At 60.1% G+C, this 24,341-nt stretch overlaps 3 protein-coding genes across 4 annotated transcripts; 1 reads left to right on the top strand and 2 right to left on the bottom strand.

Moving 5' to 3' along the window:
- Positions 1 to 1,377: 1,377 nt before the first annotated feature.
- Positions 1,378 to 5,205, bottom strand: MRPL12 (mitochondrial ribosomal protein L12). The gene is made up of 5 exons (XM_081218533.1): positions 5,044 to 5,205; positions 4,261 to 4,447; positions 4,002 to 4,085; positions 1,861 to 1,995; positions 1,378 to 1,769 (listed from the first exon to the last, which is right to left on the bottom strand). Exons 1-5 carry the CDS (start codon positions 5,115 to 5,117, stop codon positions 1,653 to 1,655), a joined length of 597 nt encoding a protein of 198 aa, XP_081074659.1. The 5' UTR covers positions 5,118 to 5,205; the 3' UTR covers positions 1,378 to 1,652.
- Positions 5,206 to 7,294: 2,089 nt separating this feature from the next.
- Positions 7,295 to 20,375, bottom strand: HGS (hepatocyte growth factor-regulated tyrosine kinase substrate). 2 transcript variants are annotated; one of them, XM_081218530.1, is made up of 22 exons: positions 20,254 to 20,374; positions 18,694 to 18,778; positions 18,295 to 18,370; positions 17,830 to 17,922; positions 15,843 to 15,966; positions 14,737 to 14,789; positions 14,251 to 14,319; positions 13,452 to 13,576; positions 12,327 to 12,405; positions 12,162 to 12,260; positions 11,978 to 12,073; positions 11,274 to 11,312; positions 11,056 to 11,196; positions 10,896 to 10,955; positions 10,175 to 10,385; positions 9,662 to 9,834; positions 9,447 to 9,587; positions 9,187 to 9,364; positions 8,335 to 8,468; positions 8,130 to 8,249; positions 7,870 to 7,959; positions 7,295 to 7,453 (listed from the first exon to the last, which is right to left on the bottom strand). In XM_081218530.1, the coding sequence occupies exons 1-22, from the start codon at positions 20,288 to 20,290 to the stop codon at positions 7,343 to 7,345; spliced, it is 2,334 nt and encodes a 777-aa protein (XP_081074656.1). In that variant the 5' UTR covers positions 20,291 to 20,374; the 3' UTR covers positions 7,295 to 7,342. The 2 variants fall into 2 exon arrangements, with proteins under 2 accessions (XP_081074656.1, XP_081074657.1); XM_081218531.1 differs by lacking the exon at positions 10,896 to 10,955 and having other exon boundaries at positions 20,254 to 20,375.
- Positions 20,376 to 20,578: 203 nt separating this feature from the next.
- On the top strand, positions 20,579 to 22,724 carry ARL16 (ARF like GTPase 16; the record flags this gene model as incomplete). Its single annotated transcript, XM_081218532.1, is given in 6 exon segments — positions 20,579 to 20,654; positions 20,657 to 20,730; positions 20,733 to 20,888; positions 21,525 to 21,638; positions 22,219 to 22,334; positions 22,473 to 22,724. Coding segments are annotated over 6 exon segments (708 nt in total). The 3' UTR covers positions 22,645 to 22,724.
- Between the last annotated feature and the right edge of the window lie 1,617 nt (positions 22,725 to 24,341).

Raw genomic sequence — 24,341 nt, 5'->3', positions numbered from 1 at the left:
CACAGAGCCTTGAGGTAGGACCTCGAGGTCAGGTGGGAGCACCATGGCAGCATCCCATCTGTTGTATGCAAGGCGGGAGGAGTCGGGCCTGTTGGTCCCAGAGGTGCAGTCACCCGCAGCATGGAACGGAGGGCCCCATCCTTGGGGGGGTGGGGTGAGGGGAGCCCCAGTCGTCACACCAGCTGCCCTGGAAAGATGGAGCTCAGAGTACAAGCAGCCTTTCCAGGTCACTGGCGGGGGTGGGGGAGGCCCCGTGACCATGAACGCCTGGGCTGGGGGTCGTCCCTGAGCCCAGAACCACTCCCTGCCCCTAGGAAAAGGCAGCAGGATCAGCAGGCCACAACCAGCCCCAGGTGGCCAACAGTCCCACACCCAGAGATCTGCTGCTGGCCAATCAGTAGCCTCATGAGCCACAGGCTTGGCCAGTGGGGCTCTCTGGTCAGGGGGCTGCCCACCCTGTCCTCGGACGCTTCCTACAATGAGGGCCAGCCGGGGGCACATCCTCAGGGAGGACACCTAGGTGGCGTGGGGGATGCTGGGCACACCCACCTGGGAGCCTGGCAGCTCCCGGGCCTGTCCTGAGCTGTCCCACCCAGAGGGTGGCATTCCCAGACCTAGTGTCCCCTTCTGGTCCCTCAGAGCCAAGGGAGGGGGCTCCAGGTGGGACCTGGAGACCCAGGCCAGAAGGGGTGGGCCCCCATGGGCCACAGGAACTATGTGCCTCCCAGAGTGGACACTCAAAATGCCCTGCAGCCACCTGCCCTCCCGCTCTGCCCAAAGCCCCAGGGGCCTCCTGCCATGGGCCAGTGAGGAAGGAATCTACCGCCCCCTCCCGGGCCCTGCTGAGATGGAGCTTCCCCAAGAGAAGGAAGACAAGGGTCCTTGGAGCAAGAGGGCACTAGACAGGGCCTGCAAGCTCGGGCGGCCACTGCCATCTGTAAACACCACGCTGGCACCAGGCCACCTCTCTCACCTTACCCCTGGCTCCATGACACAGCTCCCTGAGCCCCCTCTAAGGGAGCAGCTGACACCCCCAACTGCTGCAGGTTGCAAAACACATCCTACTGCCTGCTGAACAGGCTCTCACGGGGCTGCTGTGCCCACTTATGGTACACACCTCACTCCCACGTGCCCAGGCCAGGGGCTGCACGTGCTGTTGAAGACCGCTAAAGTTTAAGGGCAAGAAGTTCCACAGGCACCCCACACCAGCTCCCAGGTGAAGATCTGGTACCAGCCACGCAGCAGCTGCTGCCCCTGCAAGCAGACAGGCAATGCCCAGAGCCCCCTGTGCTGCCCCTGGGCTGCTGTCCGCAGTGGGATCTCAGAGGACAGCCCCCTGCATGTAGTGACCACCTGACAAACAACTCCACACACAGAGCCTGGACAATGCATTTTTCCCAGCGGCCACAGCGGGGCATGTACACTCTTGGTAGTTTCTAGAGTCCTCCCTGGGGCTGCACGGGCAGTGGCTGCCCCTCCCTCCCCATCTCAGCAGGTCCATCCACATCTGTCCCAGAACGGAGTTGGCCATGTAGTGAGGGTGCCCAGTTCTGCTCCGAGGCCACTCTGTCCGCTGAGACTGGGTGCTTCGCGAGGAGCAGGTAGAGCCCCCCCTCGGGGCCCGGGACCCCTGTCCACAGTCCTCTGGGCGGCTACTCCAGAACCACGGTGCCGCCCACTGCCTCTAGGGCCGCCTTGATCTTCTCGGCCTCGGCCTTGGCCACGTTGGCTTTGATTTCCTGAGGCAAGGATTCCACCAGCTTCTTTGCCTGCCAGAGAGCAAAGTCAGAACCTGGCCTGGGCAGGCCTGAGAGCTGTCAGTGACGGTGGGAGAGGGCTGTGCGGTGCACGGAGCCTCACCTGGACGAGGTTGATGCCCTGGACGAAGTTCTTGATTTCCTTGATCAGCTTCACCTTGTCCACAGGTTTTGCCTCTGTCAGGCGGACGGTGAAATGCGTCCGTTCTTTTTGTTTGGGGATGTCTTCTTCTGCTGCCTGGGGGAGGGAGGGAGGGAGGAAGTGGGTGGCGAGATGAGAAAGGACGGGGTGAAGCAAGCAGATTCACTCCCAGGCCACCATGTCCTGTAACCCCAAAGGCAAGGCCCAGGCTGGCTGCCCAGCAAAGCCTACGATCCCAGTGGGAGGCCACAGCAGGCCAGGTAGACCCAGGCTGCCCAACTGGCTGCTCTTCCTCCCTCACCCACTCCGCTCCATCTCTCCAGAGGCTGCTCGAAAACTGTCTTCTGTCCCCACCACCCAGCACTCTAGTTTCCTTGTCCTTTAAAAATTGTAACTGGGCTTCCCTGGTGGCGCAGTGGTTGAGAGTCCGCCTGCCGATGCAGGGGACATGGGTTCGTGTCCCGGTCTGGGAAGATCCCGCATGCCGCGGAGCGGTTGGGCCCGTGAGCCATGGCCGTTGAGCCTGCGCGTCCGGAGCCTGTGCTCCGCAACGGGAGAGGCCACAACAGTGAGGGGCCCGCATACCACACAAAAAAAAAAAAAATTGTAACTTACGAGACAAGGAAGAGCGACACCAAAAGTGCTCTGAACGTAAAATAACGCTACAGAAAAGCAGTGCTGGTGCAGTGGTCAGCCAAGCCCAAGGTTACATACTGATGACAAATGTACAACCAGCTTCAGCTCCACCAAGTGACCAACAATGGGACAACCGGGCGTGACAGAGCTCCTACTGTCACAAGTGAAGACTGCAGCGCCCCTAGAGCAAGGACCACATGACCCAACAGCCTGGGGCATTCCTGGTTCGGGTCTGCTGCCTAATTATTAACAGCACCCCTTTATTCTTAAAAGTACTCCAGTTTAGACAAGTTACACAGTAATTCTCCCTCTCCTTGCCCCAAATGTTCAGACTGTAACGCCACCTTCCAGTTCACAGTGGGGGGAGAAGTGGATGACGCTGGTGGAACCATCAGACGCATCTGGGACGTGGGATGCTCCACAGGACCCCTGACCTGGTTTCCTTAGTAGGTGATGGCTTGGGGGACGGGGTTGAGGGCAGCGACCCAGATTTAACAGGCTTGAGAAACCCAACAACCAAATGCAACACACAGACCTCGTTTGGATTTGAGTAAACGGACTGTTTTAAAGAAAGTCTGGAATTATTAGCAAAACTTGAAAGGGCTGGGATAGAAAACCCTGCTAATTGCATTTGTTGTGCAAAAAAGCTCACGGCAACGTAAGGAAACACCCGCGCTTTCAGAAATGGATGCTGGTCAGAATGGATGCTGCAGCACACGAGGCAAAACAGATCTGAAATCTGCCTCAATCTTCAAGAGACGGGAGAAGCAAATATGGCAAAATCTTCATGATTATTGAGGCTGGGAGATGGACATATGGGTAATTGTATTATTATTCCTCCTTTTGTATATAAGTTTGAGACTTGTAACAAAAATTACAAAAAACCCAAACCAAACCATACCCAAAATGAGTTTGTGGACTCAAGTCTTCTGGTTTCCACAAAGAGACCCAAACTTGCACTAGCCATCCAGAGGATGGGGCTGCCCCTCACCTCCCCCACTCTCTGCCCCAGACCGACATTCTCCATGGCCCACGTGCCTGCCATCCCTCTGCCTCGCTGTCACCCTCAACTCCTCAAGTTTTCCCTCAGAGTCACCTCGTCATTGCAGCCTCCCTTGAAACTGCAACCCTCCCCGTCTCTTAAGTTTCTTTTTCTTTTCCCCGTTCTGTTTGATAAAATTTCTTTTTTTCTCGTTTCCTCTCCTTTGGCTGTTCGCCTTCTACTAGGAGGAACATGGTCTTCATATGGGCAGGGACCTGCACATCCTTGGCAGGGAGGAGGTCCCAGGGAGGCTGCAGGGGCACCCACAGCCAGAAAGCGCACGCAGACCCACAGGGTGTGTTTGGTTGATGCAGGAGCCAGATGAGGGACAAGGAGAGAAACCTGGCTACACGAGGTGAGGCAAGATGGCAGCTGGACACCAGAGAAACACCTTTTTGTGCACGGGACCCCAGCCTGATCTTACCTCGGGGGCTGCTGCGGCAGGGGCAGCACCAGGCACCATGCCACCCATCGGCATGAACCCCACATCCTGGATCTTCAACGTTTTCTGCAGGAACAGAGAAAGGTAGTTTCAGGAGCTGACCATCACAACCAGACACACTCAGGGACATGCCTGGCAAGGTCCTTGCATTCATGGAGCACGCTTTGGACAATTTACAACAAACTCCCAAATACCCCAGGAAAGGGCCCCAGACCTCCCTACCCGGCCTGGGCCATGATACCTTCAGGAGCTCGTTGAGGTCTGAGATCTCCAGCAGCGTGAGGCTGGCAATGTCCTGGACCAGCTGCTGGATCTTGGGGGGGTACTCCTTGGGGGTGTCATCCAGGGGGGCACCAGCAAGGGCCTCCCCCCCTCGATGGCTGCTGCATCTCATCAGGCGCACGGAGCAGACACGAGGTACCTGTTGCCTAACCCCCAAACAGAGTCATCAGCCTGGCACAAGCAGGTGACACGGACCAGGCAGGTAGGTGCCATGAGCTCAGAAGATCTAGCTCCTTGGTCCTGACTCAGGTTCTCAGACTCCAGGGTCCACGTGGATATAACAAAGGGATTTCCCAGCTACTTTATGTTCTTCAAAGGGCCTTAGAGACCCACGTAACTGTATGCAGACACGCTACCCACGATGTTGTTTCCGGCTTGGATGAACTATACCAACCCACAAAGGTAAGGCAATTACTTGAATGCATTTTGCGGCCACAAAGCCTTTCAGAATCTAGGGCCCCTGGCGGTAGAACGCCAGATCCACTCATGGAAGTCCTACCACGTCACTGTGATGCCGGGGAAACTGAGGCTCGGAAAAAATCAGGGACCGGTCCAAGGTCATCCAGGGCCACCCTGGAACTATCGGCGGCCCCCGCGGTTAGGGGATCGTCAGGAGGGGGCCCCGCGCCCACCACCCCCGTAGGGACCCACCGAGTCCGGGGTGGCTCCCCGCCCGCGGACGCCGCCCCGACCTGCACCCTCAGTAGTGCCCGCCTGCCCGGCCCTCGGCGGCCTGCGGTACCTGGCGAGGCGGAGGGCGGCGGCTCGAAGCCTAAGACGCGGCCCCCATAGGAGGCTTGCGGCCGCCGGCAGCATCGCTCCGCAACCGAGAAGGTCACACGCGGCGCCCAGTAGGAGGGACGCTCTAGCTGCCCGGACCGCCGAGCATACGCGCTGGGGGAGGACGCTCTAGCCGCCAGGACAGTCGAGCATACGCTGTAGGGAGGGCGCTCTAGCCGCCAGGACCGCCGAGCATGCGAGCTGGGAGTCGGGGGAAGACGCTCTAGCCGCCAGGACCGCCGAACATAGGCGTTGGGGAGGACGCTCTAGCCGCCCGGGCCCTTGGGCTTAGGACCTGGGGGATGACGCTCTAGCTGCCCGGGCCATCGGGCATAGGAGCTAGGGAGGACGCTCTAGCCGGCAGGGCCGCCGAGCAAACGAGCTGGAGGAGGACGCTCTCACCTCGACTTGCCTCCTCTCGCTCCCAGATTACCCCGAAGGCGATGGACGGGACAGGCGCAGACCCTCTTTGGCGGCGGCCGGACAGCGGCTGGCCCGGGCTCTCCGCCCCGCAGGGCGAATGAAGCCCAGAGACGACTGAGTCACGGCGTGGGTTCCGTCCGAGTCGGGGAGGCGGGCTGGACCCCCGGGCAGTCCCAATAGGGACGACCGGCCGGGACCTGGCCCTGTTGGACGGCGCAGTGATGCCTGCACCCGAGCCCGGGCTCGTGAAGTTTGCGCTACCGCAGGGCGGGCTCGAGGGTCCCCAGTTCCCTTCCTGGGTAGCTTCGCCCCGGGGGTCCGGCCGTCCGTGGCCTGTGGTCACCTGGCGGCAGGAGCGCCCCTGCCCTCTGGGCCACCTTCTCCTCCTGTACCTAAACGGCTGCCTTTCCGGCCAGCACGGGAGCACGCTTTGTCCTTCCGTCCTGGCCGCCCTGGGAGCGAGGCCGCCGCCCTCCGCCTGGACCAGGCCCGCAGGGAGCTCGGGACTCGGCTTAACAGCGTCTGCTAAGGGTTGTGATTGAGCCCGGAAGGGGTCAGATGGGGTCCTGGGAGAAGAGAATTTGTAAGCCTGGGCTCTGTCTCCACCTGCCAGAATCCTCTGCACCCCTGCCTTAGTCCAGCTCCTAAACATCTGGCATATGGGGCATCCCCAGCCCTTCAGGTCCTGGGGCCTTTCCTCTTTAGACGCAACAGAGAGCATTCCCCCTCGCTGCTGTCCCAGACGCCACAGATGATTTCCCAAGAGCCCAGGCAGAACAGCCCTGACTTTAGGTCAGAGCGAGGAGGCAGGGCTGCCCTCTTCCCAGCACCTCTGTGATTCTGGCCGTTCCTTTGACCTGAGCTCTGTGCCTATTAAACTAGTCCATTCCTTTGCAGACAAGCTAACATGGGGGTCACCCAAGAGGTTTGCCCAAAGTCTGTGAAGTGTTCTGCATCCTGAATGCAAGAGGCTGTGAGTCTGCGTTGTCTTAAATGTTTTCTTCTAGGCTACGACTCTTAACTGGCATCCCAGACTCAGATTGGAGTCAGGGCAGCACAGGGCTGGGTGGAGAGAAGACAGCTCCGCAGTGCTCAGTCTCAGGGAGGAAGACAGCAGATCTCAAGGCTGAGCAGCGTCCACCAGTTGAGACTCCTGTGGAGCTGGGCCTGGGGCGAGGGGCAGCTGGCCTGTGGGGAGGCACCTTATGAACCCCTGTCCACAGCTGGACCAGCACCTTCTCTCTGCAGACACCCGAATACTTGTTGAGACATTTTATTATCACTATTCCATTCTGTCTACTCAGGGCACTGGATGAGATGATGGCTCAGAAGCAGAGAAGCTGGAGACAGGCCCCACCCTTCCTGTGAGGGCCAGAAGCACCCCTGCTGACAGCATGCAGGGGAGGACCCTGGGGAGCACTCACGCTAGTCACGGGCCACAGGCCCTAAGGTCTCCTGGGTGGGAACGGGAGGGCATGAGCTGTGTGGGGCAGACCCCACTCCACCTGGCCCTCTCGGGACCCGACATGCTGGGCTGGGGGCTTCCTCTCAGAGAAAGTCCTTCCCTTCCACCCTCCCCGCTGAGGCCCAGCCCTGGGGAGAGGAGTCAGACACCAACTCAAGAAGACAGGGACAAGGATGGGGCTGGGGGGACGAGGAGCCAGCAGGCGAGGACAAAGACAGAAGGGCCAGGGTGAAGGGCCACCCCGCCCACGCAGAGCAGGGCCACTACACGCAGAGGGGAGAGAGCGAGGCAGAAGGACGACGCTAGTTAGAGACGGAGGCGGTGCTTTTGGAGAACTGTAGTGTTACTCTGGACGGGGAGCTCCCAGCCGGGGTCAGTCAAACGAGATGAGCTGGGCTTCGCTGCCCTGTGGCGGCGGCCCCTGTGGCTGCGGCTGCTGGGCCACTGGGGGCTGCTGCTGGGGAGGGCCGCTAGAGGGCGCCATCTGTGGGGAGGGACACATGGCCCATCGGTCTGTCGTCCCTCCCCAGGCCCCAGCCTCCCCACCCTATTAGGGCTCCTCTCCAGAACACGCCACATCCCAGCCTCACCCTGGTACTCAGGCCCCTCGAGCCCACCCTCCCGACTCCCTGCCCTCTTCCTGTCCCCAGCAGAGCCCAGACGCCAGGTGTTCCCGATTCATGTCTGTGGACCTGAGATGACGTGACCTTGGGCTTCTAAGTAAATGCGTGGTTTGCCACCTGTAGGTGTTGCTAAGTGTCTGTCCTGGTCCTGCCCGCAGAGCAGCCATCCTGCCCTGCACTGGCTGCACTTCCCAGGGCAGCCCTGCTGCCGAGGTGGGTCCAGAGCAAAACCTGTCCCCTGTCATGACCCACGGTGTTGGCCCCGGGAGAGGCTCACCTGCGGGTACACGGGCTGCTGCCCCGAGATGTAGGGCTGCTGCGGGGGCGGCAGAGGTGCGTCTTGGCCGGGGAGGGTGGGCATGAGATTCTGTGGAGGATAAAACAACCCCACACTGAGAAAGGAGCTCTGTGACCAGATAAACGCCAACCAGCGAAGAGAGAGCAGTGGAGGGGACCTGGGGCGGTGAGCAGAGGGTGGAGCCTGCCCAGCACTGCCCCCACCCCACCCCCCTATCCGATGCCCCCACAGCCTCTCACCTGCATGCCGTAAGGCTGGTAGCCCATGGACACTGACTGGCTCCCCATGTAGCCCATGGTGCTGGACTGCGGAGGCTGGGAGATGGCCGGGAGGCTCTGCGGGGCCTGGGAAGCCACGTTCTGTGGAGGGGAGGAGGCAATGGGAGAAGGCTGAGCCCAGGTGCCCCAGTGGCCTTGTGGGGGAGGGGGCAGCCTCCCCGCCTACCTGATAGCCTTGCGTGGGAGTGGGCTGGTAGGATGAGTAGGCTGGGCTAGTGGTGGGCCCGGTGGGGCCCTGAGGGGCTGCCTGCGTGCCAGCGGCCCCTGCTGGGTACATGTAAGCGCTCACCATGCTGGGATCTGGAGGAAAAGAGGAAAGAGCTCACCACCCCGACGTGGGGAGGACGGCGGGGGCCCTCCTCTGACTTTTCCTTCTCCTTATGACTCTTGGAACCAAGTTTGTGTTTCACATTCTCACAAAACGAAAGTAAGTGAAATCAACAAAGATAGGAAAGGACCCCCAGAATATCACACTCTCCAAAGACCAGACACACCCAAACTGAGGGATTGTCTGCAAGACAACGGGCCAGTGCTCTTTGGGAAGCCAGTGTCACAGAATGCCAGGGCAGACCAAGGAACATTCTAGATTAAAGGTGGTGAGAGAAGCAGGATAGCTAAACACGTGACGGGTTTCCTGTTGGCACAAACGGGGTACTGGGACCGTGTGGGAGCTGAGCCGGCTATGGACAGAGTCACAACACGGCCTCAGAGCCCTTGGTCTGGCATCTGTACCCAGGCCGTGGAGAGCATCCTGGTTTAGCAAATGCACCGAGGCCTCTAGGGGTGAAGGGCGTCACGCCGGCCGTGCACCCTAAATCGGGTCAGAAGAAAAAGTGTGTGTGGAGAGAGGGCAGGTGCTGACAAGGAAATGTCTGGGAATCTGAAAAATTCTTTGTACCATTCTGCCAACTGTTTTGTAACTCTGAAATCACACTGAAATAATAAAAGAAGAAAGGGGTAGTGGTCCAGGGCTCATCTGGGCTGTTGGCCCTCCGCTCGCCCGCCGCTCCCCCATTACCTGCTGTGGCCCCAGGCATGCTGGGGTAGGGGCCGCTGGTGGCTGGGGCTGGCTGGCTCATGTACATGGTGTGCATGGGAGAGCCCTCCACTGAGCCCGCCGGGCTGAAGGTCCCCGCAAAGCTTGCTGGGCCAGAGGGCTGGTACAGCACGCCCCCCGCTGCGGGCATGGCCTGGAGCTGGGGATAGAGAGACAGCTTTCAGGGCAGTTCTCGGTCACCAGGGTGCCTGGAGGCAGTGGGACGTGTGGCGGGCACGTGCCTGGGCATAGGGCAGGGAGAAGGCTGGCATCTGGGCCCGCATCTGGATGGTCTGCTTCTGCTGCTCCAGGCGCATCTGCCGCTCCTTCTCCTGCTCCTGCAGGCGCTGGATGGCCAGCTGCCGCTGCACCTCCAGGTACTCCTGTGGGCCATAAGGCAGCCGTCAGGGCCGGCTTTGCCCCCCACACCCCCAGGGCTGGGCCACCGCTGCTGCACCTGCTTCTTCTGCCGCATGATCTCCAGCTTCTGGGCCAGCTGGATCTGGCGCTGGCGCTCGGCCTCCTCGGCTGCGCGGCGCAGCTTCTCCCGGTGCTCCTCCCGCAGGGCACTGAGTGCCCCCCGGGCGTCGCGGATCTGCGCCAGCTTGTCCTGCAGCCCCTCGTAGTACACTGTGGGGAGGGGGCAGAGCGGGGGCCTTGGCAATGGCTCCCCAGCTGAGCGCTTGTCAACAGGGCGCAGCTGGCATAAGGGCTCCAGGGTGGGTGGGCGCGCACGCACACACGCACGCACACACTTCCTCCAGCTGACTGGCGCTCAGTGGGACGTTTCCTGCCACTGGGACTATCTCTTGTAGAACCCAAGGTCCCTCAGGGCAGCCCTGCCCACACGACCCCAGGCCTGATGATGCCTGGCGGAGGGTACCCACTGCCCGGAGGCGATGTGGCCGGCCCCTGACGGGAGCCCCCGTGGCCCCAGAGGGACGCCCGGGAGGGTGTGTGCGGCACCTACGCCTGCGCTCATCCAGCTGGTTGAGCAGCTCGAGCAGCTGGGGGTGCATGCCGTTGATGGACTGGAAAAGGGACAGCACCGCCGAGTCGTTGGTGATGCTGCGGCCCCGCACGTGGTTGCTCTTCATGCGGTTGACAAAGGTGGTGACGGCATTCTGCAGGGCTTTCAGGAACTGTGTGTGGCTCTCCTCCGACTCCCCGTTCTGGTATTGCTGCCGGGGCACAAGGGGTCTGGCTGAGTGCCTCCTTCGCCCCCAGGTCCCCGAGCAGGAGCAGGGACCCACCATCTGGCTATGCCGGCCGCTGAGCTCCGAGCCTGCTGCACATCTGACTTGGTCCTCCCGGTGGGTCTGCAAGGGGCACCCTCAGCACCCGGTTCACACGTGAGGAAACTAAGGCCCAGGGAGGCTTGGGTTTTGCCCAGAGGCGCAGTGTGGCTGAGACAAGGCGTCCTGGCCCCACAGCCTCTTATTCCACTGGGCACCAAAGTGCAGAGCCCCAGGATATTCCAATCTATTCAGGGTAGGCCGCGAGTAGCCGAGCTCTGGCCCACAGCCAGCCCAGCGAGGTTCAATGGAGAGCCATGAGCTGCAATGGCCTGCCTCCAGGAGGTTGCTGCGGGCACAGCTCGGCCCTTCTGACAGATGCCTGCACGGGGCCTAGCGCACTGCGCTCTGGGAGGCCAAGTATGCCCCCAGCCTGAGGAGGGAGCCATGGCTTACCTCACTAAAGGGGCCTCCGGCCGGATTTACAGGCTGAGGGTCTGTCTCCGGGAGGGAAGTCTGGAAGACACCAGAGAGTGACTGGGACTCCGCCCCTGACCTATCCTGGCAGCCCCCTCCCAAGGGACCATGGCCAGGAGCCCGAGAGCAGCCCCCTTACCTCCACACTGGCAGGGACTGCGTGTGCCTCCCCGGGCTGGGCAGTGGGCTCCGTCAGAGGCACCGGTGCGGACGGCGTGGGGCTCTTCCGAGCCTCCTCCTGCTTCTTCTCCCAGTAGTTCCGGTTGAGGTACCGGGCGAGCTGCACAGGCAAGAGGGGGTCACTCCCAAGAGCCAGGAGGCAGCAAGGGGAAAGTGCCACACACAGGGTGTCCTCACCTCGGGGTCGATGTCTTCAGCCAGAGGCGCCGACGAGTTCTGGGGAGACGTGGGGGGTGTGAGGCGTCATAGGCTGGAGCAGCAGCAACCCTGGCCATCGCTGAGGAGGCCTGGATGACGCAGCCATGACAGTGGACCCTACAGGCTGGCCAGAGCCTGTCCGAGCCCCAAGGGGCTCCAAAACTGTAGACAGGGCGCAGCGTGGTGCCCCACCAGCCCTCCCATGAACCACAGGGACAGGTGGGCAGGTGGCAGGGCTGCTCTCAGCCCCACCCACAGAGCCCTGCAGAGTTTGCAAGTGACTTTCTAAACCTTTTCTCCCACCTGCCACCCACACCCCCTTTTTACAAAGAGAACTGAGGCCCAAGAGAGGCTGGGTCCATCCCCAAAAAGCAAGACCTGTGACGGCCCCACTGAAGGCCAGAAAAACGCAGAGCACCTTTGACCCCAGGGGTTCTCACCTCCTCCTGCTCTGGGGGGCGTGGAAGAGACCAGGGTCTCGATAGTGAGACCGCCAGACTTTACAGTGCCCTCTATCCCACAGGGGTCCCGACCAGGGAGCTGAGACCCGTGGGCGCCAGGCCGCACCCTGCCCCTGCCCATGAGACACGTGCCTCTGGGTTGGGGCCCTACACCCCCGCCTCGCCACCCCACCATGGGAAGGGGGTCCAAGCCAGTGGGGCTGAGCCAGAGGGCGGGCTCACCACGGGCGAAGAGTACAGGCTGCTGGCAGGGGGCGCTGACGAGGCCACAGGTGTGGGCTCCGCCTTGGGGTATGCGGCATAGGCCGACTTCTGTCTCTGCAGGAGAACCAGGAGGAGGGTGTTGTGAGGGTGCCCCTGGACTCCCCTCTCACCCCCAGACTCAGCGAGGCCACCCCCGGCTCACCATCCTCTCCTTCTCCTCGGCCTCAGACTGCGACAGGGCCAGGGCCAGCTGCAGCTCCTCCTCCTCTTGCAAGGCCGTCTCATCCCTCTTGGGGGGCAGCTGAGGATGGCAAGACAGGGTGAGCCGGGCCCAGGGCTGAGGCGCCCCCACAGGCCCGGGCAGTACCTGGGACTGCTGCGACAGGGGGCTGGTCAGGTACTCCGGGGGCAGCTCTGTCGTCGAGGCGGCCTTTCCCTCCGCTTTCCTGGAGGAGACAGGACGCTATACGTCATCGGGCACTGTACCCCTGGCCCCCCACAAGTTCTCAGGACACAGCCTGGGGCTTCCCTCCAACGTCCCCACAGAAGGAAGACGGGGGTTCCACAGACCACGTTCCAGAGAAAAGCTGGACCCTCAAACCAGCTTTCACCTCTGGGCTGTGGAGCCCTGGGCAAGTCACCAGCCTAAGCTACAGCTCCCCCTCCTGCAAATGGGGCTCAAACACCCGCCTGGCTGCGGCTTTCCACAGAAAAGGACCTCCTGGTGGAGCAGCCTGCAGACACCACTTCACCAAGGGATCAGATTCCGTCACTGATGCTGGGACAGATGGACAGCACAGGCTCCCAGGCCAGCCGCACAGAACCTGTCTCTAATCACGAGGAAACCTTGGACCCAAACCCAGAGACGTGCCACAACAGCCTAGGCCCCTCAGCGACGTCCTCGTCACAAAAAATGAAGCAGATGAAACGTGCTGGGTTAGGGAGCTGATGTGGTGACTGGGTCCTGCCAGGACAAAACCACCACAGGACGTTACTGGGACACGGGAACCCTGGACAGGGACTGGGGAGTAGGTGTCAGGACCACGCTGATGCTAAATGCCCCAACTTGACAGCCAGCAGCGGTCACAAGGGGAAAGTTCCTCCCGGGAAGTGCACGTAGGAGGTCGAGGCGAGGAGGACAGGGTGCCTGCAGCTCACTCTCAACTGGTTCAGGACACAACGTGCCTGCGTGCGGACACGCAGGCAGATGCGGGGAGGGCAGGTGTGATGGAGTCAACGGGGCCGAGGGACCCAGGCTGTGGGAGGGGCAGGGGGTGTGTGTGTGGTCTCCAGACCGTTCCTGCATCTCTTCTCTAAGTGTCACTCCCAAACTAAGACGTTACAAAAACAAACCTGAGCAATTAGCTAGCAGGTCTCAGGGCCGGGGGCCCTGCCGGGCTCTGTCCAAGTCTGCCGCTCCCCCCGCCCGCGCCCCCTGCCCCCTGATTACCAAGGTAGAAGCTGGCTCCGCTCAGTGTCCGAGGGGACTTACTTGTTGAGCTGCTCATAGCAGGGCTCGCACACACGCACCTCCTTCTCGATGCCAAACTTGGGGATGGTGGAATACTTGGAGGAGCATTTGCCGCAGAAGATCTGGCCACATGCCCGGCAGTGGTGCTGCGACACAGGACAGGTCAGGGCAGCCTGGCCAGCCACCCCTCACGCCCACCCCCCGCCCAGCACTGCCCACTGCAGGACGCGCCAGACCGGGTCTCCCAGGCCAGGGTGGGCAGAAGGCAAGCCCAGGAGGCCACAAAGGCCCTGGGGGAACAGGGTGCACTTGCAAGCTCTCAACTGTAGCCTCCACTTTGAGGAAAAGAAGTCAAATTAAGAAGAAAAATTCACAAAAAACATGCATGAGTTGTCCTGATAAACGAGTTCTGCTGGACGGTGAGTCTGGTGAGTCTGCTCAGATGTCCCAGGCCCCACCCTTTGCCACAGCCAGCCTGGGCTTCGGTGGGAAGAGGGAGGGTCCAAGCTGCACAGGCCAAGTCAGCTGAGGAGACTCGGCCAAGGGGCTATTGGCCGAGGCAACGCAGACCCAAACCCCCAGCCCCGGGCGTGGGGTATACTCCCGTTCCCAGAGGGGTGCAGCCTTGCCCGAACTTCACCTGACGGCACTGACCATCAGACGCCAACCCTAGGTGACCACACTCCCTACACCGCCAGGTCCCAGCCAAGAGAGAAAGGCCCGTGCATGGGTGCGGTGGCCTTGTGATGACAGCAGGTGGCCTGGGGTCTGCCCCGGCCAGGCGTGGAGCCAGGTCCCTCCCCAAGGCGGGTGCACTCACCTTGCGGGTCATGACCCCGAACTGCACCCGGCACCGGTGGCACTCCTCAGCATCCACCCAGTCGGGGGCCTGGGGACAGGCAGAGTCGGGTCACATAGTCCCTGCCCTCCCTGCCGATCCCTGCTTCCCACAGGTGTGTGCAGGGGACTGGAGCCAACTCACTGCAGACGTGACTCGAGGAAGGATCTCCCTCCAAAACAGCCTTCCTTTCTTTCTAAAGACCTTACAGCAAGACTTCCCACAGCTCTGGGGACATATAAGTATTTGTCTTCACGGCTGTGGGAACCACAGCCCTAAGGCACCTTGAACTGGGTTCCTGTCTCAACCTGCAGACACAGCTGCATATTCTACTGAAATGGGTCAAGCTTTCTCGTTTTTGAGACAGATCAGCAGCTCACCTGCTGCCAACAGCCCAGATCCCAGGGCTTCCCTTCTGCCTTCTCAAAGCAGCCTAATGCCTAGACCTCCAGCACCCCGTGAACTCACTCTCTCCGCTGCAAACATGGCATCGCTCTCCTTGAACTCTGGGAAGACGTGTCCTGGAGAAAGGAGGCCACTGTTACCACCAAGTGCTGCCCTAGTGGGCGAGGCCCATAGCCTCACCTGCCCGAACCCACCTGCCCTGAGGCCTCCAGAGCCGCATCCTAGCTCTTGGCATCTGCCTCCCCAAACAGACAGAAGAGCCCCAGAGCCCCCTGGCAGCAGGCACGGTGACCCCACACTGCGCAAGGGCGTCTTGGGGCACAGCTCAGCCGGCCCGCCCCCCAGCTGGGGTGGATCCCCACAGGCCGCTCTGTCCCGGGGACCACACACAGAGCCAGGCGCTGCTCCCACCTCATCAAGGCCTCACCGACATTCCCCAGTCCATCTGGCTCCTGGTCCCGCACCCCAGCCAAGTGTGCTTCCCGAAGCTCTTAAAGTTGGAGTTCCTAAGCTGTTTTTTGAGACATGGACCCCTTGGGAATCCCATAAAAGCTTTTTGTTTTTGGCCATGCCGTGTGGCTTATGGGGATCTTAGTTCCCCAACCAGGGGTCCACCCAGGCCCCCAGCAGTGAAAGCCTGGAATCTGAACCACTGAATCGGCAGGGAATTCCCTCCCATAAAGCTTTGCACGTTCTCATCACGCAGTGTCTGCACGGTCCTGCCCACCCCGTGGCCAGCAGGCACCGCCCCTGCTCCCACTCCATGCCTCATCTTCAGGGCCAGAGGACCTGCCCTCCTCCCCCGCAGCACAGGTGGGAGAGGCCCCAGCCCACCCCTCTCATTCCATGCCTGGCAAGAGCACCAGCAAATCCTCAAACAAGGCCTGAATCCACCGCCCTCCTTGCCAAAGCCCACCACCTCTCCACTGGCACCGCAACAGCCGGGAGGAACGCACAGTGGGCCTTAAGAAGCACACCTCGGCTGCCACACCCCCACTTACAACTCTCTAGGAGTTTCCGCTGTGCCCAGAGCACAGTGCTACCCCCACCGCGCACGGGGCAGGCATAGCCACCCTTGGGCCCACCTTGTACAGGGCAGCCCCTCAACTCCTTGTGGCATGTCCCAGGCCTGGCGCTGGACCCTCCTGCTCCCCACTACCCTGACTCACCTTCCACCTTCATGATCTGGTATGTGTCCTGAACGACCTTGTATTTGGGCTCGTTCCGGAATGCATGTGCCCAGGCCTGAATCAGGTACAGGATCTTGTTTCGGACGTTTACTTCCACCTGCCTCTGTGGAGAAGGGAGGAAAGAAGATAAGAACTTTGGGAGAGGCAGGTGCCAAAGAGACATCTCAGCATGAAAAAGCAGCTGGCAAGACCCCAACACTCCGAGCAGTTGGGGCTGGCAGAGGTGGGGTGGGTCCCCCAAGTGGGGCACCAGGGCCATGTAGTGACCCACTCCCCAGACCCAGGCCTACTTTAGGAAGCCCTGTCCCCAAGGACAAATCCATTGCACCTGTCTGCCCACTCAGGAACTGGACTTATCTTTAACCGCCTAGGTGAAGCTGCGCATCCCTCAGGTGGAGGCTCTCAAACCCCTACTGCCCCATAACTACCTGTCTCTCCCCACCCCATCGCTGTGCCCTACAGGACCCTGACCGCCTAGCGAGCTCCTCAGCCTGTAACCCACTCTGGTGCCGGCTAAGGCCAGCCTCTAACAGGCAGAGCCAATCAGGCCTGGGCTGAGGAAGCAGATGCAAGGTCGGCTGGCCCCCTCCTTCCAGTCATAGGCAGTGCGGGCAGGCGGGGGAGTGGCTCCAGAAAGTTCCCCACATACAGAGCCACCACCACCAACAAGCTAAAGAAGCACAGACAATCACATTTCTAGAGCTCTCTCAGGATCCTATCCACACACAATGCTCAGGATGGTGGGTCAAGAAAGCTGCTTCGAGACTTCTCTGGTGGTGCAGTGGTTAGGAATCTGCCTGCCAGTGCAGGGGACACGGGTTCGAGCCCTGGTCCGGGAAGATCCCACATGCTGTGGAGCAAATAAGCCCATGCGCCACAGCTACTGAGCCTGCGCTCTAGAGCCCACAAGCCACAATTGCTGAGTCTGAGTGCCACAACTACTGAAGCCTGTGCGCCTAGAGCCTGTGCTCCGCAACAAGAGAAGCCACCACAATGAGAAGCCTGCGCGCCGCAACAGAGTAGCCCACCGTTTGCCACAACTAGAGAAAGCCCGCGTGCAGCAACGAAGACTCAATGCAGCCATAAATAAATAAATAAATAAATAAATAAAAATTTAAAAGAAAGCTGCTTCAAGACACCAAGCACAGCTCACGTGCCAGGGTTCCCGCTCTTCCCTGTAATCGGGGTCCAGTCAGTGGACCCCTTTCCAGGTAGCCCTGCCCCTGTGAGGGGACTCAGACCATGTGCAGTGTGAACAGGACACGATCGTGCCAGGACAAGGAGGGTGGGTTCTAACTCCTCCGCTGTCACCCAGGCCAGAGCAGGGGCTGGCCAAGTCACCAGTCAGGGCTTTGGAGAAGCCCCGCCGTCAGCTCAGCCCCAGACGGGCTCCTGGCTGTGAGGCCCACAGGCGCCCAAAGGGCCCAGGCCACAGTGGCGGCGGAGCTGGTGCTGGGGCTTCACTCCCTGGTTGCCACCCAGGGCACCCGCACCCTCAGCTCCGTGGGATGCCCCTCACCCACAGAGGGGCGGGGGGCGCGTAAAACCCACTGCCCTGGCGTCCCTGCTCTGCTGTTGCTGTTCCCCAACTCTCCCTCCACAAGCACTCATGTGCCTCCCTGCTCAAAATTCTACCCAAGCTCTTTGGGGACCCCAGGCCTCCACTTACATCCTCTGCCCATGGCACACCTTCTCCACTGCTCAGGGAGCATCCCCTGCCCTTCAAGACTCAGCTCCTGCCCCCCAGGAAGCCTTCCCAACTTTGCAGGAGGAGTGGAGTCTCCTCCACACCCCCAGACGCAGCCCCGCTGACTTCTGGGAAGGCCTGACCTCACCAGGCAGGGACCACGAACACTCGCCTTCCAGCCCTCCAGCACCTGGCACTGTTCCCAGCAGCAAAGCCCCAAGAAGCCCGTGGGGTGGCACACCCCAGTCTGGGCCTCCCTGCTCCCCGCAGAGCGCCCACCTTCAGCAGCTCCTTCAGCTCCTCCATGGTCTGCTTGTTCGCCACCTCGTCATGAACCGTCTGGCCACAGTTCTTCACCACGGACTCCATGACCTGCAGACCCCAAGGAGGGGTAGACCTGAGTCTCTGGTCAGGGCAGGAACTCCCCGTCATGGATGGGCCCACCTCCCCACAAGAAGGCGGGCCTCCACAGGGCCCTCAGGCCACCCAGCCGGACAAGAAAGCCCGCGTTACAGCCTCTGAGGCAGGAAGCAGCCAGGGCTACACCTGCTTCTTCTAACTCCGTGTTTTATCACCAGGGATAGACACTGGAGTCAACCTCAGGGCCCACACGTGTCAGCCTCAGGTGGAACAGCTGAAGCATTGCTCCCAGCCCCGCCCCACGGCCCCAGTGCCTCCACTTCTGGCGGTACGCCCATCCCTGCTATCCCCACCAGTGCCACCTGGAGTACAGGGTCTGATTACCTCTAGGGCATACAAGGCCACGTGGGGATTCTTGTCATTGACTTTCTTCTTGATGGAGCTCACTGCATATTTTGCTCTGACAGGAAAAGGCATTGATAAAAGCAGAAAGAGAAAAAGAGAAAGAAAACAGCCTCTAAGACTGAGAAAAGCCCACCCACCACCTAGTCCCTGAGACACCCCCCAGGCAAATGTCCAGGTAACTGTGCCCTCCCAAGCTGTACAGAGAAAGTCCTTTAATCGTCCCAAGATCTCAAAAACCCCAGCACACAGACCACACAGTCCTCCACCAGGGCCTAACATGGTTGGCTTCCATCCAGGCAGGATCTTGGAAGATGAGCGGACACCAAGCAACCCTAGTCCACGGGGCGGCCACCCCATTGCTTTTGAGGGAGCACTTACTGCGTGTCCCCCTGGCGGATCAGGTCACAGATCTGGAGGATGGACTCCCAGTCGGTCTCCAGAAGAAGCTGGCTGGTCGCTTTGTCTAAGAAACGCACCATTACAGGGGCTCCTCCTGCTCTGTGATTCCCCAGGTGGTCCCCCACCTCAGCAACAGGCAGGAGGGACTGCCCCCTTCCCATTTTAGACATTTGGACCAAACAGAAAACTACTGAAAATGCTCCTGACACCTGACAATAACCATGAAAGCACCGTCTTTCCTAAAAGACAAACAGCTTGGAAAATAACAATGGAGAACGCTGTTGTGAGCTTTTTACATGCCAAGTGCTGTTCCAGACACTTTACGTGAACTCACTCAACTCTCACACAACCTTAAGAATTAGGTGGTATTTCCACCTTCTCTGCAGACAGAGAAACCGAAACAGAGAGGTGAGGTCACTGCCTGAAGTCACACAGCTTGCTGGGGCAGAGCCAGAATCCAACACTACGCTCAGCTGCTTCTCAACAAAGAGAACTCCGCTGCCTCATCCCTCAGAGTTCCTGGTTTTTCAGAAGCTTAACCTATTTGATTAGCTCTCAGCTGAGGCATGGCTGGAGAGACATGCAGCAGAGACCCCAGTCCTGTTTCAAGTGTTTTGTGGGGCGCAGACAGGATCGACCCGCCAAGGATTCTCCAACTACCACCTCTAGTCTATGTCGCTGTAGCCTCAGACAGACAGATGTGCTGCTCAGGGGTTGCTCTCCAGCCCAGCCAGTACCATCTTCCCTGGAGTTGTACAAATGGTAAACATAGATCCGGGAGTAACTTCTGGACTGACCACTGAAGGGCTGAACAACCTCATAAGCTGACTTCCTCGGCCTGTATGTTCAATGAGCAAGGAAGGCGCCTCATCTGAAGTCCCTCTGAAACCATATTCAAGGAACACGGAGGGCAGTCTCGGGCTGACCATTCCAGTACCCAGAGCACCGATCCCAAACACAGAGCACACACGGTTTCATGGAGGGGTGGGGGCTCGCCCATAAAAATCGATTTTCCTTCCTAAAATCTGTGACCTCCAGGAGGCTCAGAAGGATCAGCTATCCACCCCAGAAAACAGAGGAAACGCCTTCCTAGCCCTGGGCGCTTCCGGGAGCCCAGTGGGGACACAGGGCGCAGGTCTGGGTCCCTGGGGAAACAGCGCTCCAAAGAGCTTGGCAGGACCTACAGAGGACATTGCTGGCTCCACCCTCTGGGGCCCATGTATGGATCAGAACTCCCAAATGCCCCGCAACCTAGGTTTTGGTGGGGAGAGTCTACTGAGACTTTACTATTTCACTGAGTCACCCGTTTTCGTGACTCAGGACGTGAGGCCTGCTCGGCCAGACGCTGGTGGTCGTTTCCCCAAGGCTCCTGGCCCGTCTCCTGCGCGGACCCTCATTTACTCGCCCGGCGCCGGGGCCGCGCCCCGGACTGCCAGCCCTGCGTTGCCTGCGCGCCCGCCCAGGGCCCGGGTGGCGCGGCGGTCGCCCCGGAGCGCTGGGGCCCAGGGGCTTTCGCTCCGGGGGCGGGGGCCGCATTACCTAGGAGACGCTCGAAGGTGCCGCTGCCGCGCCCCATGGCGAACCAGGAACCCGACCTGACGCCGCAGCTCTCCCCACAGCGAGCCGGCGCGCGCCCGACTTCCGCTTCCGCCTGCCGCCTCGGCTGCGTGCACGCGCACGTAGCTGGCCTGCTCGCGAGCCGCGGGGAGGCGGGCCTTTCCGCTCGCCCCAGACACTGGACCGCGCCCAGATTGGACCGCGCCCACCGAGACGGTAAGCGCCGAGAACCAATGAGCAGCCCGGGGGCGAGGCCTGGCGTCGCCAGGACGCCGAGCCACGGGTGTAGAGTGGATCGGGGAGCGGGATGTGTCTCCTGCTTGGGGCCACGGGTGTAGGGAAGACGCTGTTGGTGAAACGCTTGCAGACTATCCTTCCGCGCCGGGTGGGGGGAATGGGGGTCCGGAAGGGCCTGGGGGTCCGGGGGCCGCTGGTGGCGAGCGGGGTGGGGGTGGGGTGGCGAGCGGGGTGTGGGGCGCCCGGGCGGGGGGCGCCCGGGGCGGGGTCCGGCCAGCGCTCCCTCCTCGGCCCCGTTCGGAGACCTTGACTACCTCGCACAGCTGAGCTCCCGGGATGGGAAGGGCGACCTGGGCGATCTTCCCCCCACGCGGCCCACGGTAGGCATCCAGCCTCTTGCAGGTTTAGGAGAAGCGGGTCCCCTTGCGGTTAGAATAGCGCTTTGGGTTCTTTTTTTTTTTTTTGGTAATATTTATTTATTTGGTTGCGGCAGGCGGGCTCCTTGATTGCGGCATGCTTGTGGGATCTAGTTCCCTGACCAGGGATCGAACCCAGGCCTCCTGCATTGGGAGCCCGGAGTCTTCACCACTGTGCCACCAGGAAAGTCCTTGGGTTCCTTTAAATGGAAGCTGGGGTCTGGCGGGTCAGTGTGTTCAGTACAGACTTAAGGAGGTGGTGTCGCCGCGGGGAGCCTGGCTCCGCCCAGACAGAGTCCCAGGGGATCCGGAGCCTCCCGCCCCTCACCACTGGTCAGACTGCATTTGCTGCTCGCCATACAGGACGAATCCCGCTGGTGGGCGTTGGTGCCCTGGCCACAGCCAGCCCTGAGGGTTCTGGACGCCTGGGAGCATCTTCAGGCCTCCTCCCGTACGGGTTCCGCCTTAGGGCCCAAACACTTGAGAAGACCTATGCTGGGGGTTAGGTTGCAGTGTAAAGGGCTGGGCACGTTGCTATCCAGGAGTTCCGTGTGGGAAAGCGCTTGTGGTGGTCTCTGTGCATCCTGGTTTTTTCCACAGGTGGGTACCAACCTAACGGACATCGTGGCTCAGAGAAGGATCACCATCCGGGAGCTGGGGGGGTGCATGGGCCCCATCTGGTCCAGTTACTATGGAAACTGTCATTCTCTCCTGGTAGGTCGTAATCTTTTGAACTTCCTTTGGGGAAGTATGTCCCTATTCTAGCGTTGTCTAGTCCCCAGTTTCACTTTGTGTGGGATAGAGTTTGGTTTCCTGGGCAACTGTGCGAGTCAAGGAAACGGTCCAGACTAGAGTTGCTTCCTTCTGGGACCCCAGCCTGATCCCTAGGGCTCCTGAGCCCAGGCTAATGTGAAAACTCACAGAAGGCTTGCTGAGGGCAGTGTTCCTTTTCTGCAGGTAACTCTGCCATCCACTCACTGCCTTATTGCCCTGGGTATGTTTTTACGTTTTATGTTTGAATTTTATATCCCCTGCTTCGTCCCATCCTGGCAAGGCCTGTGCCCCAAATTCTAGGACCCTTCCTTGGAAAAGTAATGGCCACACAAGTAGAGACTTCCGCGTAGGTGGAAACAAATAAATAACACCGGTCCTTCTTGCACAGCTCGCTCCCCTCTGCCTTTCCGGAAGCCTTTCTCGCTCTTCCTGAGCCAGGCCCGCGATGCGAGGAGAGGAGGTTTGGCAGGGATGGTGTTCCATCGCAGGGGGGTCCTAATTTCCATTTACTTCTTTCCAGTTCATGGTGGACGCCTCTAACCCCACCCAGCTCTCTGCATCCTGTGTGCAGCTCCTGGCTCTCCTTTCGGCAGAACAACTTGCAGAAGCATCGGTTCTGATTCTTTTCAACAAAATGTACGTGTCCGTGAGCTGAGACGGAACGCGGGGGTGCCCCAGGGCGGAGCTCCTGTGGAGTGTAGCCAGGAGGGTGGCTCGTTAGGGAGGGGGTGCAGCGATGGCAGCCCAGTCTGACAGGTATTGCTTTCACTCCAGTGACCTGCCCTGTTACATGACCATAGAAGAGATAAAGTCGTTAATCAGGCTCCCGGACCTCATTGCTTGTGCCAAGCAGAACATCACCACGGTAGAAATCAGTGCCCGGAAAGGCACTGGCTTGTCAGAAGTGCTGCGCTGGCTCGAGGACACCCACAGAACGAATGGTTGACTGCAGGGCCAAGAAGCGTGGCTGGCCCGCTCTGTGGCAAGAAGGCAGAAGCAGCACTGCTTGGCCTCTGGCCATCTGCTGCTTTTTTTTTTTTTTTTGCTGTACGTGGGCCTCTCACTGTTGTGGCCTCTCCCGTTGCGGAGCACAGGCTCCGGACGCGCAGGCTCAGCAGCCATGGCTCACGGGCCCAGCTGCTCCGCGGCATGTGGGATCTTCCCGGACCAGGACACGAACTCGTGTCCCCTGCATCGGCAGGCGGACTCCCAACCACTGCGCCACCAGGGAAGCCCCATCTGCTGCTTTTATAAGGGCAGGATAAGCCCTAGAAGATGGGGTTCTGTGCTGAGTTGCAGTGATGGGTAAACTGAGGCACCCAGGTTATAGAATTCCTGACATCTGCCCTCTGGCTCCAGCGCTGGGAGAGGAGGACAGGCCTTCCAGTGGCTTGTGTCCTACACCATCCTGGGATGGTTCTAGGGGATTTGTTCCCCTCCCCCCAGGAGAGCTGCTCTCTCAACTCTGACACAAGCTCCAACCTGTTGAGTTTCTGATACCTTGACAGTATAAGGAAGCTTGTGGGAAAACACCTATTGCTTGGTGCATTTGTGTCCTAGGGCCTCTGTAACAAATCGCCACAAATGGTGGCTTGCAGCAGCATAAACTTACGTTCACGGTGCTGGAAGCCAGAAGTGGGGAGGCTCTGAGGGAGAATCCATTCCCTGCTTCTAGTGGCTGCTTGTGCCGCTTGGTGTCGTTGACTTGTGGCTCGCAGGACTTGAATCTCTGCCTCTGTCTTCACGTGGTCTTCTCTTTTTATAAGGAGGATGTAGGGCCCACCCTAAATCCAAGGTGATTTCATCTCAAGATTCACAGTTACATGTGCAAAGATCCTTTTTCCAGAGGTCACTTTTGCATGTTCCGGGGGTTACAACTTGGATGTATCTTTTGGGGCCACTATTAAACCTACTGCAGTCTGGTAAGAAACCCTCTGCTTCTGCGTGTGGTTGTGAGTTTCCTACAACAGCTTCCTCTGTCTCAGCTGGTGGTCTAGCTCACTGGGTCATCGGCCCAGGCCCTTAGCCTCCTCGCGGTTTCCAGTTGGTCACACTGCGGGCGTGAGGGGAGCTCTGTTCTACAGAGGTTTTAAATGGCGCCCCGAGAAAGCTCTGTATGTCCTGCAGGGCAGTGCAGTCTCAAGTCTTCCTTTCCCTGTTGAAGCGATAGGCCTCCCAGTTCAGTGCTGCCGTTCCCTGGGAAGGTTCTCAGTTGGCTCTTGGATGTACAGGGCCGGTGCCGCCTTCTCAGGCAGACCACGTAGGTGCCAGTGGTCCCCCTCCATGGTGGGTCTGTGGAGATTTCACAGGACCCACAATGGCTGGCTGGCAGATGTCCCCCAATCTCAGGGCACCGAGGAGAGCATGGCCAGACCTTGAAGTGTCAACCATTCATGGGCCACATGCCTAGTTCACCTTTTGGCTTGATGCAGGTGTGTTTTAACAAAGCATTTTAGCATTTTCCAAATGAGGCTGCCACAGGTGGCACTGTTGAGGCCCTCTGAGGGCTTTTGGAAGGCTGGCATGGCCCCCATTGGTCTCATGGGGACCCAGGGCCCCAGCACCCCTAGGTCTCTCTAGGGCGGGAACAGTTCACACCAGCCTGCCTCGGCCACCCCTGTGGTTGTGTCTTTGCCCCAGCTA

This window comes from Mesoplodon bidens, assembly GCF_964165515.1.
Source record: "Mesoplodon bidens genome assembly, chromosome: 19".
NCBI classification, from domain to species: Eukaryota; Metazoa; Chordata; class Mammalia; order Artiodactyla; family Ziphiidae; genus Mesoplodon; species Mesoplodon bidens.
This window is presented reverse-complemented; position numbering and strand designations above follow the sequence as displayed.